The sequence below is a fragment of the Dunckerocampus dactyliophorus genome, chromosome 17, assembly GCF_027744805.1.
Source record: "Dunckerocampus dactyliophorus isolate RoL2022-P2 chromosome 17, RoL_Ddac_1.1, whole genome shotgun sequence".
NCBI lineage: Eukaryota > Metazoa > Chordata > Actinopteri > Syngnathiformes > Syngnathidae > Dunckerocampus > Dunckerocampus dactyliophorus.
In genome coordinates this window covers 20292616-20312171 of record NC_072835.1, presented here as the reverse complement: position 1 = coordinate 20312171, position 19556 = coordinate 20292616, and the positions used below count along the sequence as shown (strand labels likewise).

The window sequence follows — 19556 nt, the reverse complement described above, 5'->3', positions numbered from 1 at the left end:
TTGGCTACACTGTACATTTTACCCCAAATACCTCACCACAGGGGGCAACAAGGCTCTGGGTTACATGTCTATAGTAAGAATAATTGATAGTCGTCATTACGATACCCATGCTGTACATCTATGAAACACAACAAAGCTTAGCAAAACCAATGTTAGGGAAATTCAAAACACAACTACTTCAAATCATAAGATTTGTGCGACAAACTTTGCATAGCTTGAAGCTAACATTAGCCACGTCAAACCCTGCAAGTATTATTCCACTACGGCTAAAACTCACTGATTATGAATTGTGTCAAACCTTTGTTGTTTTCTGTTCTGTTCTCTGGTTCATATAAATGAAGGGCCGCCTCTTATGTTAGCCAATGTGCGGGGTTACATTGAAATGCTTTCGACTACCAGGGCGCCTGAATGGTTTGTCTATTTGTGCCCTGCGATTGGCTGGCGACCAGTCCAGGGTGTATCCCGCCTCTCGCTCTAAGTCAGCTGGGATAGGCTCCAGCATACCCCACCACCCTAATTAGGATAAGCGGCATAGAAAATAGAATCACACACTGGAACACAGTCAAACCATACACATTATTATTTGGCATTTATGACAGTAATGCCAAACTATCACCAGTAGACATGCATAGTTTATGCCAGACATGTTATATATGTTATTTTGTTAAGTTTTATTAAATAAAAAAATGATTTATACCAATAAATTCTGGCAAAAAACATGCACAATGTCACATAAGGTAGGTCAATCTCCATCAGTAAGCACTGGATAGAATGAACCACTAGAGGTCAGTGTTGAGTCATTTCATTTGGATTCAATTTAATTGCTAATGCATAGATAAACAAAGTCAAATTTATAGTAGTAAATAAAATGTATTTACATATAATTAATATAGGTTTTTCAGACCAAGTAAGTGAAATTGATACAACTGCGGCACACCTGATGACCTGTCATCTCTGTCTTAGTATGACAAACAGAGATAGTTGAATATGGACAGCATGTGCATACTGTATTTACACCACACTGAGGTGAAATGTGAGCAAAGGCAGCAGAACTGTACTGTACAGTATGTGGCAGCTATACAGGGCGGGCTCAGGGGGTAAACCGGAAGGTTGGCGGTTCAATCCTCGCTCCTTCCGCCCAGTCGCTGTTGTTGTGTCCCGGGGCACTTCACCCATGGATGTTTGGTGGTGGTCGTAGAGGCCGTAGCGCGAATTAGCAGCCACGTTTCCGTCAGACTACACCAGAGCAGTTGTGACTACGGATGTAGATTACCACCACCAGTGTGCGACTGAGGAGGGAATGAATGATGGGTTCACTTCATTGTGAAGCACTTGGGTGCCTTGAAAAGCGCTCAGTACAGTACACACACCAGTACACGGAACCCCCAACTGCCTTTGTTGTGCTTGCATGCCTGCAGATGACCTACGATCCCATCCGAGCATCAGAGGTCCTGAAGTCGTTCACATTTCGTGACGTGGTGCAAGGACGCGTAGCCATCGAGGAGACTCTGAGTGACAGCGACAATCAACTCCAAAGCAACGAATCGGCGCTCACAACGGCCCGAGGCCACGCCCCTGCCACGCCTCTCAACGATTCTTTTGTCTTCATGCTGAAGGCTGGAAATGTCCAACCAGCAAAAGGTGAGCTTCACTTCACCATCTTACCTCACCACCAGATGCGCCACGGTCCCACTGGTGTGAATAAAGCGGACGGAGCGAATAGCGAGCACAAGACCACCACCCGCCTGCCGACACGCAGCAAGACCACCGCAGGAGCGGTGAAAGGAGGGGGGCGAAAGGGAGTCGCAACATCCGGCAAGGTAGAATTGGGGATGCACCCTCACATCATAACACTGAGGAACCACAATAAGACGCATCATAAAGTGAGGCCTCACACCCGCATAGCAAACCACACACGCGGTGGGAATCATGGCGGCCGGTCAGGAGGCGCCCCGAAGCCTCGCCCCCCATCCGAGCCAGAACATGGCCCAGCTCTGCCTCCTGACGCCCATCCGGTTCACGTGGAGGTCCTCCCTCGGCCTGCCTCGGACCCTCTGCTCATCATCCTGCCTCTGCTGGCCTGCCTGCTCCTCATCGTGATCCTGGTGGTGTTGATCCTGGTGTTCCGACACCGCAAGGAGAAGCAGGCAAGAATGCGTCTCCTGCAGGAGCTCGGCGCCGTGCAGTTACCCGCCGAGGGCAGTCCATACTTGGGCCGGCCGGAGCGAAGCGTGGCTATGCCCTCTGTGGTGGTCACCCCGCTTGGCCCCGCCAGCTGTGCCGCCTCTCCCAGGGCACCTGAAGGCCCAAGGAGGCGGAGTCTGGCCCCCGGAATGACCTTCTGGGGGCCATTTGAAGCTGAGGCAACAAGTAGTGATGACAATATTAGAGGTTGTGAAAGAGTTATTGGTAGAAATTCATTACCAGCCATCTCTATAGAATGTAAGTCCTCTCGCAGATCCAAGTCCCCAACGCTGAAAGACAACCAGTATTGGGTTTGATTCATCAAACTCAAAAACGAACTGTGCCTTACAGATGTATTAAATGGCACATCTACTATGAAGAACAAATTACTATGAGGTCTTAAGTCTCACTTTTGATTGAACCACATTATAAGAAACACTACAGCAACAGTATTGTTAAATACAGAGCCCGTCCTAACCAAAGTGGCAAGATTTCATGTGGCACCCCCCTCCATTACATTTACAAATGGTTATTGTCTTTAATTTATAAAATAACTTGTCGCCCAATTTACATGCTGAACTAATTCCAAATAGAGTTGTCCCTCGTTGATAGCGGTTAATTGATTCCAGACGCAACCACGTTAAATGAATTTCCGCAATGTTAATAGAGTGGCTATTTTCGGAGTTACAACATAGAAAACCTGTTTATGACTTTCTAAGTATGTTTTTTAATTAACATCATTACAGCCCTGCAGACATGAAATGAAAACCTTTACACTCCTATTTAGTGTTTACACCACATTGCAAATCTGATGCTGTAGGGACTTTAGACGGCCGCTAGCTAGCGAGCTAACCTGTTAGCCTCAAATTTATTTCTTTTAAACATAAGAAGCTGAAAAAAATACTACTTCCACATGGGATGGGAGGAGAACTTGTAACATTATTACTAACAGATTACTACATATCACTTGTATTCCAATATGTTTGGACTAATAATTGACGGTAGTCTACCACAAAACAGTGATCATTTATGAATTAATTTCTGGAAAAAAAAAACGCAATATAGCGAGGGAGCGATAATCGAACCACGATATTGCGAGGGACGACTGTAAATACAAAAAATCAGTAAGTCAGTAACAATCAACATCAAACAATTTCAATAAGCACACAGTTTTTGCACAATAACTCTACATAAGCTCCATTTACACTATGCAATAACTATACACAAACACTGATGGGTGCGAAGACACTTACTTGTTATCATTTGCAGTATTATTCATCGGCTTTTACTTTACATTAGAATCAATGTGAACTTTTCCATTTTAAAAGTTAATGGTAATAATAACCACTTTTAAATATAGTTATATTAAAATTTCTTGATTTTCTGGCGCCCCGTGGAGGCCATGGCACCCTTAGCATTTGCCTTTTTTTACAGTGTCAATCAAAAGTGCGCATGGGTATATTTGTAAAGGCACAATTTGCACTGGACCTCATTTGATTCAAAGTCCACAGAGTGTATTTCTAAATGAAAAATGTGGTAATACACAATGCATGGGATCATGGATTATTTGTTGTCGAGCACTTTTTCAATGTCCATTCTTGTATATCTTTTTGTACATATTCAATTTAACTGCTTCCATTTAGGGGGGGGAAAGACTCTTAAGCTCTTTGGAACAAATATGTGAAATATACTGAGGTTTATTTATTTGCTGTACATTGGTTATTGCTTAATAGTGACACTATGACAAGTTAACAACGGTAATTTAACTACTCGGAGTTCTTTCAGTGTTTTCTCTCACCTAATGTAAATTGGGTATGGCAGCATTTGAGCTGCAGTTTGGGTTTTTTGAGGTTACAAGTGGCCCCAGGAGTAGTTTAGTCAGTTTGAACAATGTATAGTTCAATGTTCTTCAAGACTTTCTTCAAGTGTCTCCTTTGCCGTTTATTTTTCAATAAAAAGTTATTTTTAGACAGAATTGAACGTGCACATGCTTGATTTGATACGATTCAAAATTGTTTGGTTTTGTTGAGCGCGCCCTCAGCAGACCTTCCACGTTGTGTTTAGCAGAGCTGTGGACTCGTCAGCCTCGGCTTTGGACTCGGCTTGACAATGTCATCAGAGACCTGCCACTCGACTTGGGACGTTGACGTGAATGACTCGGGACTTGGCTCTGACATTAGTCTGATGACTTGAAAACAATTGAGATTTTCAGTGAATGTGTTGAGTGAAATGTGTCCCCGTTCAACGTATTCAACTAACATGATCGTTATGTCATTTCCAGCAAGAAAACACAGAATCTGCCGCACTGAATGCATCCATTCACGTCCCATCAGGCTGAAGAACAAGCAACGAGGGTGTGGCTCACATTTCCGTGAGCGCCAGAGTGGCAGGAAGTTATTATTTCAAACACACAGAGTTAACTACGCAAAATGAATATACGTAGAACGTCTTCAAAAGTTAACTTGTACTGGTTTGCGCGGAATAAATCCTGAATGCTTTGTCAGTAATCTTAAATCTTGCCACAATTCAAAATGCATTCATTGTAATGTAAAATGGAATTGGTAGTTACATTGTAAAAATGGCATTTTATTTGGTAAACACTAAACAGTGCTTATGAAACTAAGGACTCAAACATTTTAAGCCAATGACTTTGGACCTGACTCGACCTGTCTGGTCTTGACTTGAGACTTGACTTGGACTTACACGTCTTGTCTTGAGACTTGAGATGAAAGAAAACATCCTGATTCTTGAATGGCCAGCATACTCAGCAGGCATGTCAACCAGTCAGTGTGTTTGTGATGCTCTAGATCAGGTGTGTCCAAAGTGCGGCCCGGGGGCCATTTGCGGCCTGCGGCACGTTCTAAAAATACAACTTAACAAGAAAGCTGAAAAATCATAATTGTCACTGGCAATTGTCGTCTTGAGAGTAAAAGTTAGAATTTTACGAGAATGACGCGGTCATATTATGATGAAAAACAACATCATTTTAGTAGCATTGAAATATTAAAGAAAAAAGACGTTATTCTAAAGAGTAACAAAAAAAAATGAATAAAGTTGTCATTTTTGGAAAAATTAGGTTACGGAAAAAGTTCAAATGTTACAATAAAGTCAAAATGACAATAAAATGTACAAGAAAAAAGTGTAAATAGTTGAAAAATAAAAAAAAAACACGGCAAAGATGAAAACACTGCTTTAATTTTAGGAGAATAAAGTAAAAATATTGAGAAAAAAGTCATAGTGTAACAAGAAAAAAAAATCACAATATTAGGAGAATAAACTTCCAATATTATGAGGAAAAATAATGTAATTTTAGTCGCACAGTGTTAAAAAATTAAAGAAAAAACACATAATTTAAAAAAAAGTCGTAAAATGATAAGAAACAAAGTTGTGATTTTTGAAAAATTTGGTTGGTTTTAAAAAGTTTAGGAGAATAAGGTCAAAATGTTAACGGAATAAAGTCATAATATTACAAAAAAAAACAGCAAAAATGAGAAAAGGAGAGCAAAGTTCATACTTGTAAGGGCCCTTGCATCCTTTCATTTTTCATGTGGCCCTCGCTGGAAAAAGTTTAGACCCCCCTGCTCTAGATCGGCGTATATGGTATTTGAGTGTTTAACAAACTGACTCATTTTCAACACTTGGCCAATATAGTGAAACTGTGTATTTTGGAATGGCCTTTTATTGTGGCCAGCCTAAGACACACCTGTGCAATAATCCTGCATCTTGACATGCTAGTGTTGCCTTATAAATAAATATTGTCAGGTTGTCAACGGTATTTCAATTCGGGGGGGGGGGAGCGTGACAGAAAATAATTGCAAACCACTTATCTTAGGTGTTTGTCTCGCGGCGTTTCCAGGTTAGGAAAACAGGAGGAGGTTTGGCTGCAGGGCTGTTCAACAGTTTATTTGTAACAAATAATCAAAAGGGAGTGTGTATTTGACCAGGTTCTGCAGGCTGCTGTTTGGTTATGCAAATGACGATGAAGATGTTGATTTTGAGCAGTCGACCGATTAAAAATGGGTCAGTGTTAAAGACGGCAAAATGAAAAGGAAGCAAAAAGGAGGAAGAGGCAGGGCTAAATAATGAAGAGCCCCCAGCGTTTGTCATCTGACCCACTGTGGATGCTGGTGTCAGGTGTCCGCCACTGGGCACGCTATCAGATTTAGCCTTTGGAGGATTGAGAACACAGTGATACAAATTGATATTATTTTATGATAAACAGAAGGATAGAAAGACATACACCAGATAAGAACAGATAGCATCTTATATCTAGAGACGATCAAAGACTAACACAGTTGAATATATCCTATATCCGTTTATTTATGGAAATACTGCCCTGTTGTGATACATTGAAGTGTTTGGACACTTACTGTGTGCATTTTAGGTTAACTACACTTGCCCTTATAACAAAACATTACTGGGTTCATTCCCAGCAATGTGAAAGCACACCTGAAATGACAGTCCAGTCCAGTCCAGTCCAGTCCAATCCAGTCCAGTACAGTCCAGTCCAGTCCAGTCCAGTCCAGTCCAGTCCAATATTGAACAGAACTAAAGTGAGAACCCTCAGCAACAATATAGTCATTTAGAACATATTTCATTGCAAAGTTCCAATGAAAGGCTTGCACCAGGGGTGTCCAAAGTGTGGCCCGGGGCCATATACTGATAATTACATTATTTCATTATTAATAAGATATTTGATTAAATATTTACTCACATTTATTTGTTCAAAACTTTTCACTCTATCATGTCGTACATGCCATGGCTGACTTCATGACGTCATGCAGTGTTAAGGTAGTGTAATGTAAGGTAATGTCTCGTCATCAATGTTTTGTGTCAATACTGCCGCCTAGTGACCAAAATAATACAAATTTGTGATGTCCTTATTTTTGTGTCTTCCAACCCAATTTTTTTTTTTTATAGTATTGCCGACCCAATACCGTGTAGTCCATTAACAGCGACTTACCCCCCACTTGGTCTCCTAAGACCACTTCTGGTCGGATTTCGGTGATGAAGAACGTAGTTCCGCTTAGTTGCTGGGGTCATTTAGTAAATTGTTTGTCTTCTCAAAACAACATGTGTTCAACAGAGTCACAAAAATGTCTCCTCAAAAAAAAAATCACAAAGAGATTTACATTCCTAATGATCGGCATCAGTATCGGCAGCATAAAACCCTGATCGGAGCGTCCCTAGTTTTGACTAATAATAGACCACAGTCTACCATGAAACAACCATTTATTAATGATTTTCATAAAACTGGTGAAATAGCGAGGGAGTGATAATCAAACAGTGATATCGCGAGGGATGACTGTATTTGCTTTGTCACCTACAACGCAAAAGCTACAATCTTTCCAAACATTTTTCCAAACAGCTTAGCATATATTGACCTAGAGCAGGGGTCACCAACGTTTTTTCTTGTGAGAGCTTCTTTTAGAAAATTAAAATGGCCACGAGCTACTCATTTTTGTAGAAATGATTTTCATACCTTATTTCAACCCAAACAGATCAAATATGCTTGTTTTACCAAAACATTCACAAAATGCTGGTATCCACAACTCACATTTTATGTCTCAGAATACTTTTCTTTCTAGTGTTCTCACATTATTAACTGAAAACCTGAATGAAAAGCAGGCCTGCGGGCACCTCATGTGGTCGTGGGGGGCTACCTGGTGCCCACGGGCACCACGTTGGTGACCCCTGACCTAGAGTATATTGGATTGGTTTTAGCATCTTTATGTGCGCATCGTGCACACAATGTATCAAAGTGGACCCCGCATCTTTCATTTCTGTCAGCCGGAAAAAGTTTGGACACCCCCGGCTCACACCAAATGGATTAAAGTGTCAGACATGATCTTTGTTAAAACGGTTCTTACCATGACCTACGACGTTGTAGAGCTGCTTCTTCACGCAAGCAGTCAGTCCGTCCAAAATGAGACAAATCTACACAGAACGGGGCAACAGAGAGTTCTGTTTTTCTGCTTTCACAGACTCCGTCTTCGGCAGAGCAAAAGTTGAAATGTGAACAAAGTTAAAAACAGTTACGGGCGTGGCACCTTTGCGTTTGTGTGCCCGTCCATATGATAGTAAGCCACTTCCTGGTTCATGGAGGATGATGTAAGAATATACGATGACCAGTTTTGATTCTGGGTCGAGGGGGAAAAGTTCAGTCATGACCAAAATCCAAGCAAAAGTTTGTTGTTTCCTCATCAGTTTGTTAGTTTGCAGGCTACTTCCTGGTTCATGGGGGTACAGTAAAGATAGCAGGAAGTGTTCCGCACAGGTGAAAATACAATCGTGGAGCCTTTTATGTGTTTGTTTTCCAGACTGCTTCCCAGTTCATGGACTATAACCTAAAATGGCGGGAACCATGCCATTTTTCCCTCAGGACTCTAGTACGAAAAAGAGAAAAGGACCTGAGCTCTAAGCCCAAACACAAAAGCCCAAAGGTGTATTTGTGTCGTACAGTTGTCCCTCGTTACATCGCGGTTTGAACATCGTACCCTCACTCTATCACGTTTTTTTCCGAACTTAAAAAATATATGCACATTTAAGCAAATTGTACGTATTCATGGCCTAAATTAAGCATTTTCAAGCAAAACATTGGCTAAATGAAAAAAAATACAAATATAAGGCATTCAGAAGACGCGACGTGAAGTCTAATACAGTCTCTGCGACCTGTTGTGTGCGCCTTTAAGAAGCGGGAGCTGGGAAGTGACGTGTGTGACGTCAGCCAGCGGGTTAGCAGTGTAGAGAGTGGCCGACAGCAGCTCCTGTGTGAATGCTCACTGCGTATGTGTTCTGTGCTTGTTAATAAAGTGACTGAAGTGCATCGTGAGTCTCTGCTTAATCGGGAACAGCGGCAGTGGAATAGTATCTGCACTGGTTTCTGGCGTCAGTAACGTTACATTGATGAGACAATATCCACCAGGAAGTACGCTGTCAACTGTCAACGCTCTCATTTATGTCTAAGATTGCTTATTTTCTGTTATTCTGTGTACCACGCTGGGTAACACAAGTGTAAAGGTGACTAGGTGGGTGCTGTTTCATGGTTACAAAAATATATTTAGAAGGTCGTAAACAGGTCAAAAATATTCCATCTCTTCAGTCGGGTCTGGAACAAATTGACCGCGATAAACGAGGGACGCTGTATTTGATTTCTGGTTCATGGAAAAGGATGATGTCTTTAGAAATAGAAGGCTCGGACTCTACCATTTGCATTTCGTGGCTTGTGAATATTTCGCCAGATTTCCACCAAATTGTAGGAGCGTCTTCCTCAGCACAAAGAATGCGTTTATTTTTTTGTTGTAGTCTTTGCGTATTCCTCCAAACAAAGAAACAGCAATCACAACAATACCTCTTGCCTACTTTGGTAGTTGTACGTATCGCACTCTACGTGTGTTCAGTCTTTACATGGAAATGATGAATGCGAATGCGAGGGAAAGGCTGCGGACGTCACCACCCTTCATATTCAAAGCGTTTCTAGTCGTGCTGAGTTGTAAAACGCGTGCAGAGCATCAAGAACGTCCTTGTCACATTCTTTCTAATGTCCCCACGAGGGTCAGGAACATCCTTGTCACATTCCAACGTCCCCACATGTCCACGCCTTACTTGGTCATGTTTTTTTTCCATGATGATCCATGACGTCCCGGGATGTGGGGAATGATATGTGCTCCATTACTGCAGCATGAGTTCATCCGTCACCCCATCTGACCCCCGATCCTACTGCTCGCTGTCATACCTGTGGAGCGCCTCCTCCAGCTTGGCGGTGATTTTCTGGAAGAATCCGATCTGCTGCCGGAGATGGTGCTGCATCTGCGCTCGGAAATCTCTTACCCGCGTACGGTGGAAGTGCTGGATCTCGGCCAGCGTGGCGCACGAGATGATGTTGCAGCGGTCGTGGAGCTCGCCTTCCTGCGTGGGGCAGTCCTTCACCTTGGTCAGCGCACCTTGGAGATGAGAGAGATTGGTGTTACTTTTATCCTGGGGGCACACGGCTTCCTTTGATGTGGACAGGGCGTTACGTTGGCGCAATATGGACAGGATGTGCGAGGGAATCTAAAGCATGTGTTTGGGAGAGACAAAAAAGACCTATTTCATGAAAAAGCCCTAATACTGGGATTTACACTGAAAGTGGAAACACATGAATTCATTATTTATTGCGTGTATTTTGATACTTCGGATGGTTTCTCATGTGTGTTCAATGTTCGTGTACAATTTGGTATCAATCTGGATTCATATGGAGACTTAAAGCACAGTGAGCATCTTTTCACCCGCTATTACTTTTAATGAACCAATAAATTATGTCAAATCATTCATGTCAGTTCATTAAAAAAGGCTGAATAATTTTCATATGCTGAAATCTACAAGTGTTAAAAATGTAAGAGGTCAGATGAATAATAAAATATAAAAAAAATAAGAATGTTTTGCTCTAAATCAATGCTTCTCAAATAGTGGGGTAGTGGACAGTGGGGACAGTGGGGGCGCATGTGGTGGGGGGGACACAGCTTTGTGATATAGGTCAAAGAGCCTATTAATCGTATGTTCTTTCAAATTTTTGCTGTTTTTTTTTTCAAATGTTCCAAAATGTTCAAATTTCTTCTTAAATCATCTTTGTAAATGTTCTGTAATATTATGATTATGATTTATTATTTATGTTATTTCATAATATTTTGCGTTTTTAGGTTTTCCAACCTAATTTTCCAAAAATTGCTTTATTTTGCTTTGTTTGTTTGTCATAATACTACGACTTAAAAAATTTTTTTTTGCATATTTAAATTCTATGCTACTAAAATAACATTATTTTTCCTCATATTATGAGTTTATTTCCATAAAATCGCTTTTTTTTTCTTTTTTTTCAAGCCACACGCGTGTCCAGCTAGCTAAATGGACGTTAGCTATGAAAGCGCTCCGTTTCTTCAAAGAAATGAGTTGCACCCCAGACTTCCTTCCTTACGCTATGCTGAGTCATGCCTCAGAATGTCTAGTGACTCAACTTTTGAGGGGAAAAGAAGGACATTTTTGGCAGACATGAAGAATAGAAAAGAGAAGAGGAACTGCGATAAAGTGCTAACCCGAAGAAATCACAAGCTAGCTGATAGCTCTGCTGTTTGACACGCTGACCTTAGGGAGGGAAACAAGTGGGTTATATTTTTCTCATGCTCTCTCCCTCTCTCACACACACACACACACACACACACACACACACACACACACACACACACACACACCCTATCTTCACAAGTTAATGAAATAAACCTGGACTTTGCACCTCTGGCTGTCAAGGCGATTAGCGGCCTGTAATCTGAACTGTGTTCTTTGTACTGCTGCTTGGTGGGAAACGTCTCTATCTCTTCTCCACAAACTCAACTACCAGCAGGAAGGAGGGAAAGAGGTAGAGGGGGGAAAAAGAGGAGGAGGGGACAACTAATCCAGACACTGCTCTATTTTGCATTCCTGCAGTCCCACGGCAACATAGGACAAGAGGCCCAGGAATCTGGGCTCATTCAAATCAGATGTTAGCCTTTGGACCAGTGAGACGATACTGTACAGCTACATTTAGGTCAGCTGGGTTTTATTGCCACACATGCTGCATGTTGTAATGTTTTTACTGCATTAGTCAGCATGAAAAAAACAGACAATGCAAACAATTCGTGTTTTCTTTTATCACGGCTAAACCAACTGTCATTTCTTGTAGTTGCTGACTTTGCAGTGCTACTCTGAAGCACAAAATGGTTCCTAAGAAAGCAGTCAATTGAGGTATCACTCCTGGGGCTTCCTTAAGTACTGTACATGTTCCTTTTTATGATCTGCCGAGGAGGGTTCAATAAAAGATGCGGACTTTCACAAAACTTTGGATCAGGTTGTGTTCACGAGCTGTCCCAGGTGAACTACGGATGGTCTAGCTTAGAGAGAGTTCCAATCCCGATGCTAGCTGGCTACAATTTCCTCGTTAAAGGAATTGCAGAAATGGCCGATAAAAACGTAATCTACTGTTAAACATGGAACCTTGCGGAAATTGACATGATGTGAATGAAATGCCGTCATCGTGAGGAGAAGGAACGTTTGTGTGGGGAAGTATTTCCTCGGCGGACCTCTCAACTAACCCATGTCGAAACGGCGACCTCAAACACTGGCAAGAGTTGGCGTAAAAATTTCGAAACTCCTGTCTTACGGAACGTTAACGGAAGCTAGCAGGGTGAGCTAGTTAGCGGAGCTTGTTGAAGATTTTGTAGCAATGTGTGCAGAGGCTGACGTCCGATTGGAAAAGTTAGCCAAACTACATCCTTTTAAAAAATACTGGACAAAATTGGCCGATGATGTGTTGTACTGAGAAAACAAGGCACATCTGTGAGCTGAATTTGAAGGACCCTTTGAATTTGGACAGCCTTTGCTTGTTGTTAGCGCATCATCAACTTCCAGGTGCAGTTTCCATGGATGAAACTCCTGAATTTGGAGAAGACTATCGTGAAAACGGACCCACGCAAAACAACTAGTAGGTTTCTCCTCCCTGTGGTGGTTCACCAGGGATTACGACCATTCAAACTTACAAACTGAAGTGCTTAGATGCTTTTCTAATGAGCGAGGTGCAACAAATGCATCGTTATCTGCTGTTAATGAGGTCTGTGCGCGACTGAGTAATCTTGTCCATCTGCATCGACGGGACGGAAGCCTTAGGTTGGATAATTGTTCACTATTTTTGCGACAGAGCAGCACAGAATAACAGCAATAACAGAGACCACATTCCTGGACTTAAATGAGGTGAACATCTGTGTTGCTGTGTTACACAAGTGGTTGCGTCACTCGCCAAATATTTTTGGGACAATCTATACGAAAATGCCCCTCAGGAAGTAGGTGAAGAGATGTCAGTCCCAAAGACTGTCGGCATTCAGGCCGCAATTGTATCTAGCAAGCAAAAGCTCAGTGGACTATAGGAGCAGAGCCTCCAGGTTTGGCAAACGTCAGGACTTTGCGTGCCAGGAGAGGCTCCCTCCTCCCACACTGCAGGGAACCAGCAGGCTAACTCCCTTGTTTGTTGTGTTTGTAATGTGTTTTTCGAGTGACTCACTTCAGGCTCTACCAGCGGCGTGTATAAGAACTTTTTCTGAACGTGGGTATCAGTTTTCTTCTCAAACTGACTATGCAATTCCATAAGTGGAAACAGATGTTGGTTGGGGTCGTGGGGTTTGTGTGTGTTGTCTGCCTGTAAATCGTTTCATAGACAAATAATGAAAGCTACAAGCCCAACGGTGTTTTACAATACCAGCCGATCCTCTTTGGGCAAAGTGAAATGACATTATTACACATTCCTAGGTTGAACAAAGACACGCCAATTTCATTTAAAGCTAACAAGTTGTCACAACAAGGCCATTTAAAAGACAAAACATTCAAATCTTGCTTGGTATAACCACCGACTCCTCGGTTGAAAATACTGCAGACTTGACTGACTGCAGAGCCTCAAATTATCTCACTTGCAGATAACACTTTGACCTCCACAGCGGTTATTTAGTTGGGTTCTGCATCTGGAAAGCATGTTGCCGTTTTGTTGGGTTCACAAAAAGTTCAGACTCCAGTTAAACGCATAAAAACAGCGAGGACAATTTCAAAGAATTTGCATGATTGTTTTTGGCAAAAAAAAAAAAAAAAAAGTGTGACAGGCTGAATTATGCTTCAGCGTCGTACCACCGCACCTTCTACTACTACTGCTAATTCTACTCAAAATGTGCAGTTTAACTGTATTGTAACCATCTTGATATGCCACACCTCCAAGGTGGATCAATTATGAATTCCGAATGCTCACTAGAAGATTTGTGTCTGATATTTGGGACAGTCAGGTCTTCTGTGTACATAGAAAAAGTTATATTTGAAAAACTGGAGTGAAAACAAAACTGTTTACATTTTTGTTGAGAGCGTATAAGTATATATATATATATATATATATATATATACATATTATACGTATTTTACAGCCGGCATAGGCTCCAGCATACCCACAACCCGAGTGAGGATAGGCGGTATAGAAGATGGATGAATGGATCGTATATAAATAGAGTGGAACCTTGGTTAGTGTCATTCATTCATTACAGAATGTTCAACTTTAAGTGGAACGAATACTAAGCAGGAGAGTGAATGGCTGGTTTTCTATATGTGCCCTGCGATGGACTGGCCACCAGTCCAGGGTGCACCCCGCCTCTCGCCCGAAGTCAGCTGGGATAGGCTCCAAGCATACCCGCGACCCTAGTGAGGATGGATGGATGGATACTAACCAGATGAAGTTTTCCCATAAGAAATAATGTAAATCCAATTAATCCATTCCAGAAAGCCAAAAATGTTCAAACAAAACACCTTTTATAGTTAGTTAAACAATTCCAAATAAATAAACATATAAATAATGAATGAAAGGGATAAATGAACATTTAAGGTTACGTTTAGCTTCACTTGAAGACGCCATTCTGGGCATGACTGAAAACAGGAAGGTGATGGTGGTTGATCTCGCTGCCACATCATGTCTTTGGGAACAGTCACGTCTTCATTGAAGGTAAAAGTCACCTTCGGTGTTCATGTATCCCTTTCACAAGCATTTAGAAGTGGTTTATGCGTGATGTAAAACTAGAATTGTAAAACTTTGTGTTAACATTCATGAGAGTCATCCGCTGATGACATCACAGACAGGCGACGTAACCGATGGTTCCGGTTGCCGTTTTGTTTAGCTAGCTAATAGGATGCTAACAAGGAATGACGTTTTGCGGTTTAACCCCCCCCCCCAGTAAGAACACAGTTGGACTCTTGCATTGTATTAATAACACAACACGACACATGCCATCATTGTATGCTAACCGGAGAATGCACGCAAACCCAGGCAAAATTATGCCGCAAATTTTCGCCGTTAACCGAAAAACACGCTAACCAAGGTTCCACTGTATGATTGGGAGCAACATGTACATTCAAAGTAACTCATTTTCAATATTGCTTAGTTCCAGCTCCAACAACAACCTGGATGTCGTTTCAGTCTGCATTCTTCACCACGATGCACCAAGCCCCCGCCAACGGGCCGGCGTAGCGACTACACAGTAGCATAATTCAACCTCGATACCTCTTTTCCACTGAGCTGCATGGTTTGGTGCGGTTCGGTACACGTTTTTCAGTGTTTCCATTATAAAGGCTCTAAAAATCGGATTCGTATCATCACATTCTCCAGCATTCATTCAGTGGCGTACCAGCCATTTAAAAATAGATACATCCTAATAATTGCATTTTTGCCATTGCTTGTTTATGGATCATATCAGCACAGCAAAGCTCCATGAAACCTTTCCCTTCTGTGCAATAATGTCACAGTACTTTTTCTTCATCATATCAGCATTTGGTGGAATCCTGATCAGGATTTACCGAGCTAAACGGGACCTTGGTGGAAATGCAACAGACAAGCATTATTCAGGCATAAAACAGGCACTTACTGACCTTTCTGCACATGGATGATGTCTGGAAAGTTGGCCAGGTGTCCTCTGTAGAGATCCAGCAGATCAGAAATGGGATCCAGGTCCTGACGCGGTTGATCTGCAAAATACTCTCCTATGGCCTCATAGGCGTCACCAGTATAAGCGATGGCCTTGTTCAGACCCGACGAGTAGACCTGCTGGTCCATCTCGAATGACTGTGAAAGGAGTTTGAAGGACTGTCCCACTTTCTGGTACTCCTTCTTGAATCCCGACATCTGCTTGCGTGCAAAGTCATTGATGGTGGTGTTGACGACCACGATGTTCTCGTCCATCTTCTTAGTGAAGGTCTTGAAGCCTTCGATCTTGCTCTCCACTTCCTGAAGGTCAAGCGGGACGGCAGGCGTGCTTGATGGAGGACAGACATTCGTTAGGAAGGCAGCATATTGGTTTGGTTTTGGTTTGGTTTAGTTTATTTGAACATGAAGGTTACAATGGAATACATCTCATGAATCATTTTTTTCACAGTTCCACATGTGCAAAAGGAGTAGGAAGAAGCAAAGCTTATTTAATCCTACCCCCCATCCATTCCACATCTAGTGCAGTACATGTAGTTCACTTCCTGCATTCCTGAAATGCTGTGGCTTTTCAGCGTAGTTCTGGAATATAAATGTTTTAAGTTTGATTTTCCTCTAAGATCATATTTCTTTTCTCTGATTGAGAAATACTGTATGAGGTTTTTGGGTAACGAGTTGTTATTAACTTTATACATTATTCTAGCGGTTTGAAAGTGTACTAAATCTGCAAATTTTAATATCTGTGATTTTAAAAATAAAGGGTTTGTATGTTGTCTATACTTGGCATTATGAATGATCCTCACCCATCCTTTTTGCAGTACAGTGAGTGAGTGAAGATTGCTTTTGTAATTATTTCCCCATATCTCCACACAATACATTAAATATGCTAATACTAAGGAACAGTACAGGGTGTGGAGTGATTTTTGATCAAGAACATATTTTGCTTTATTCAATATAGAACAATATTCACTCTATCATCTTCCAACAGAAGCCTTGCGGCTTTATTTGGCAAATACTTCAAATATTACATCATCTTTACTCCACAAACACGCTTATCTCGCTCACGTCGGCCCCACCCTGTGTCAAAAAGCTTCGATTCAGCACATTGACTCAAGGAAAACATACAATTACTTTGCTAAAAGGGCAATAACCAACCACTGAAACTCATATCTAAAAGTATTAAGTAATGGAACACACTACAACCATTGGATGAGAAGTACCTCTTGCAACTCACCCGAAACATCTGCAGCATTAACAAGATGTTCATACCTGATCGTGAGGAAGAAATTAGCCCCAACCAGCTCATCCCTCTCTGCCTTCCTCTTGCCCTGTTTCCAGGCCTTCTCATCCACCCCACATGTGAGGAAATGCTGGAAGACGTCGCAGCGGGCCAGCACAGGGTGGCTGGTCATGTGGTTCATCCACCAGATGAGGCCTTTCCTTCGCTTGGAGATGAAGTCCTCCTCAAAGCGACCGGTGGCCTGTTTTTCCGGCAGATGCGGCACCGAGATGACAGGAAAGCGCTCCACCAGCCGAGCGTAGAGCCAATCGAAGTGTTTGTACCTGCGGGGAACGAGGAAATCGTGGGGGTATAGTGAGTGTGTGAGGGAAGGGCAAGGAACAACCCAGTCAATTTTGGTGAGGTTGTGCATAAAGGTGAAGATACACAAAGGTATTTGCAATTTAAGTCACATCATGGCACCACACATTTGTTTGTCTTCATCCGTGTGTAACCTGCCTGGCACACCTGGCTTGAACCATGAGCGCTAGCCATCAAGTTAAAAGCCTGAGCTGTCAACTTGATGTCTTGTATATCACAAAGCCGAGATGCTGTTTTTTCTTGAAGTATATCTAACTTCTTAGCATATCTACTCTTGCGAGATTAAAACATGACAAGTTTCAACAAATTTCCTGTGTCGTGGGAACTAGGCCTGGGACAATAAGAAATAAAATAATTAATCACAGGATAAATGAACTTGATCATTTTGCCTGCCGCAATATATTGCCATGTGCATGCGTGTCTGTACTCCTCGTCTCTCGCCTCAAGACAGGCAGGATGAGAGCTCACTCTGTGCATTGGTTTCACCACCGTGCCGCGTTTGTTCCATAGAACAACGGCACGAATGGAGGGAGCCCTGCTGTCAGTTTCTCAGTAAGTTTCTCGTAGATACAATATTGTGTATCGTCCGGTCTCGTGAACTGAGTGTCTCGTGACACCCCTGATATCGACATGTGTTGGTTTACAAAAAAATCAAAGTGCCTCTTGCATCCTTTCATTTTTCGCTATGTGGCCCTCGCTGGAAAAAGTTTGGACACCCCTGTACTATAGCAAACAGTTCAGCCTTGGCGGATGTCTGTGTTCGACTAAATGACATTGTAGTTATTGTCTACTTCTGTCCATCAAGTCAATTCAGCATTGCAAAAACAACATATTCACTGGTGGCCTTTTGCACAGTATCGTAAACCCCTTGAGGGCGGCAATAGGTAGTACTAGCAGGGCCATGAGAGGACAGAGATAAGAGGCCGGTGTACAGCAGTGTGTTGGTTTAAGGACAAAAGACAATGAAACAATGAGAAAAGGCAGAGGAAGCACAGGATTCCTGAGGGCAAAAGGCCACACTTGGCTCTGCTTTTGCCATTTGGTGGAAACAACAGTGGGAACAGGCCACAAGCCACACAGCCATTTACTTCAAGGCTGCGAGGAAGCACTTTGGCCCCAAAGACAAGGAGTTTCCTACCTGCGGTTGACTTGAACATTGGTGTGTGTCGGGGTCAAGCCGTAGGACATGTAGCTCTTCATGCCTTTGAACTTAGTCTGCTTGGTGGGGTCATCAATGGTGCACGTGAAGGGGTACGGGTCCTCCTGCCACTCAGGTCCATGCTTGCCCATGACGACACAGATCCTGTCCCCATCTTTGACAAAAGCAGCAGCCTCCCCGAGCAGGAAGGCCTCTCCTCCAGACTTGACAAAAGTGGAGAACCTGTTTAGATTCCTCCCCACCGTAGCCGAACTCTTGGCCTGTGGTGGCTGCGAGCTGCCCCGCCGGCCCGGCAGGGAGGTGGTCACCGGGTACAAGGAAGGGGGTGAGGTACCCATACCCCTCGGGGTGTCAGTTGCTGGGGAACTATCATCCCAGTCGTCGTCCCAGTCGTCATCACTCCCCTGGCTGGTGTGGAAGCTGCCCCCGCCGCTGCCAACGCTCCCTCCTTCAGGTCCTTTCTGAGAATAGGTGGCATGGGTGGGGGTCACAACTTTAGAAGAAGGGACACCGTTGTTGTTGGAGGTGATGCGGTTCCTAATGATCTCCACATAGGAAGCTGGGAAGAGGCCAACATCTCCCCTGCTATTCTCCCCTTCCAACCAGCCCTCCAGCTCCTCCTCACTGAACAGGGTCACCAGCTCGTTCTCACTAATGGAGATCTCCCCTTGGTTCTCCGAGTGGAAGTCGTACAACACCCTGGCCTTCAGCGCCATTCTCAAGATGACTTCGCTCTTTGATTTGCTCAAGAACCTGCTTTCATTCCTCACGTAAAGATCTTAGGAAACTTGCAGTGCCGATCCAAACTTTTCCACACTTTTGTCAAAAACCGGACTTGTGTGCGTAATCCGTGCGTGGAAAAAAAGGCAGAGCAGAAAGACTATCAGATATCCGACAACCACCTCGTCTCCTCTCTCTCAGCCCCCGCTTCAAATATCATTTGTTTCGTCCAGGGCGGACAAAAACATGACGTCAGATGGACTTTTTAAAAACAAGTTGACAGACCTGCGACGAGGCAATGTTGGTGTTTTAGGGTTAATAAAAAGGGCCGAGGTCCTTTTTTCCCTCGTCTTCCCGAGATGCTTGAAAGTTAAAGATACCAGCCTGAA

The 19556-nt window shown here is 42.9% G+C and overlaps 2 protein-coding genes across 4 annotated transcripts in view; one reads left to right on the top strand and one right to left on the bottom strand.

The window, feature by feature from the left end:
* LOC129169721 (chondroitin sulfate proteoglycan 4-like) overlaps positions 1-4269 on the top strand; it is an 18114-nt gene extending 13845 nt beyond the window's left edge. For 2 of the 3 annotated variants that reach the window (XM_054756396.1, XM_054756394.1), the window contains one exon: positions 1419-4265. In XM_054756396.1, coding sequence (XP_054612371.1) covers positions 1419-2501 — 1083 coding nt within the window. In that variant the 3' untranslated portion in view covers positions 2502-4265. Of the gene's footprint in view, positions 1-1418 lie in introns of all 3 variants that reach the window. The other variant, XM_054756395.1, reaches the window with a different exon arrangement.
* On the bottom strand, positions 273-19556 carry LOC129169724 (sorting nexin-18-like). The gene is made up of 4 exons (XM_054756403.1): positions 18427-19556; positions 16958-17251; positions 15637-16019; positions 273-10127 (listed from the first exon to the last, which is right to left on the bottom strand). The coding sequence occupies exons 1-4, from the start codon at positions 19161-19163 to the stop codon at positions 9901-9903; spliced, it is 1641 nt and encodes a 546-aa protein (XP_054612378.1). The 5' UTR covers positions 19164-19556; the 3' UTR covers positions 273-9900.

Coding starts and splice junctions, on each gene's coding strand:
- LOC129169724 (XM_054756403.1), bottom strand. CDS start 19,163: ATGGCGCTGAAGGCCAGGGTGTTGTACGACTTCCACTCGGAGAACCAA. Junction 16,020..16,957: donor AATTTCTTCCTCACGATCAG/GTATGAACATCT, acceptor TCCTCCATCAAG/CACGCCTGCCGTCCCGCTTG. Junction 10,128..15,636: donor CATCATCCATGTGCAGAAAG/GTCAGTAAGTGC, acceptor CTCATCTCCAAG/GTGCGCTGACCAAGGTGAAG.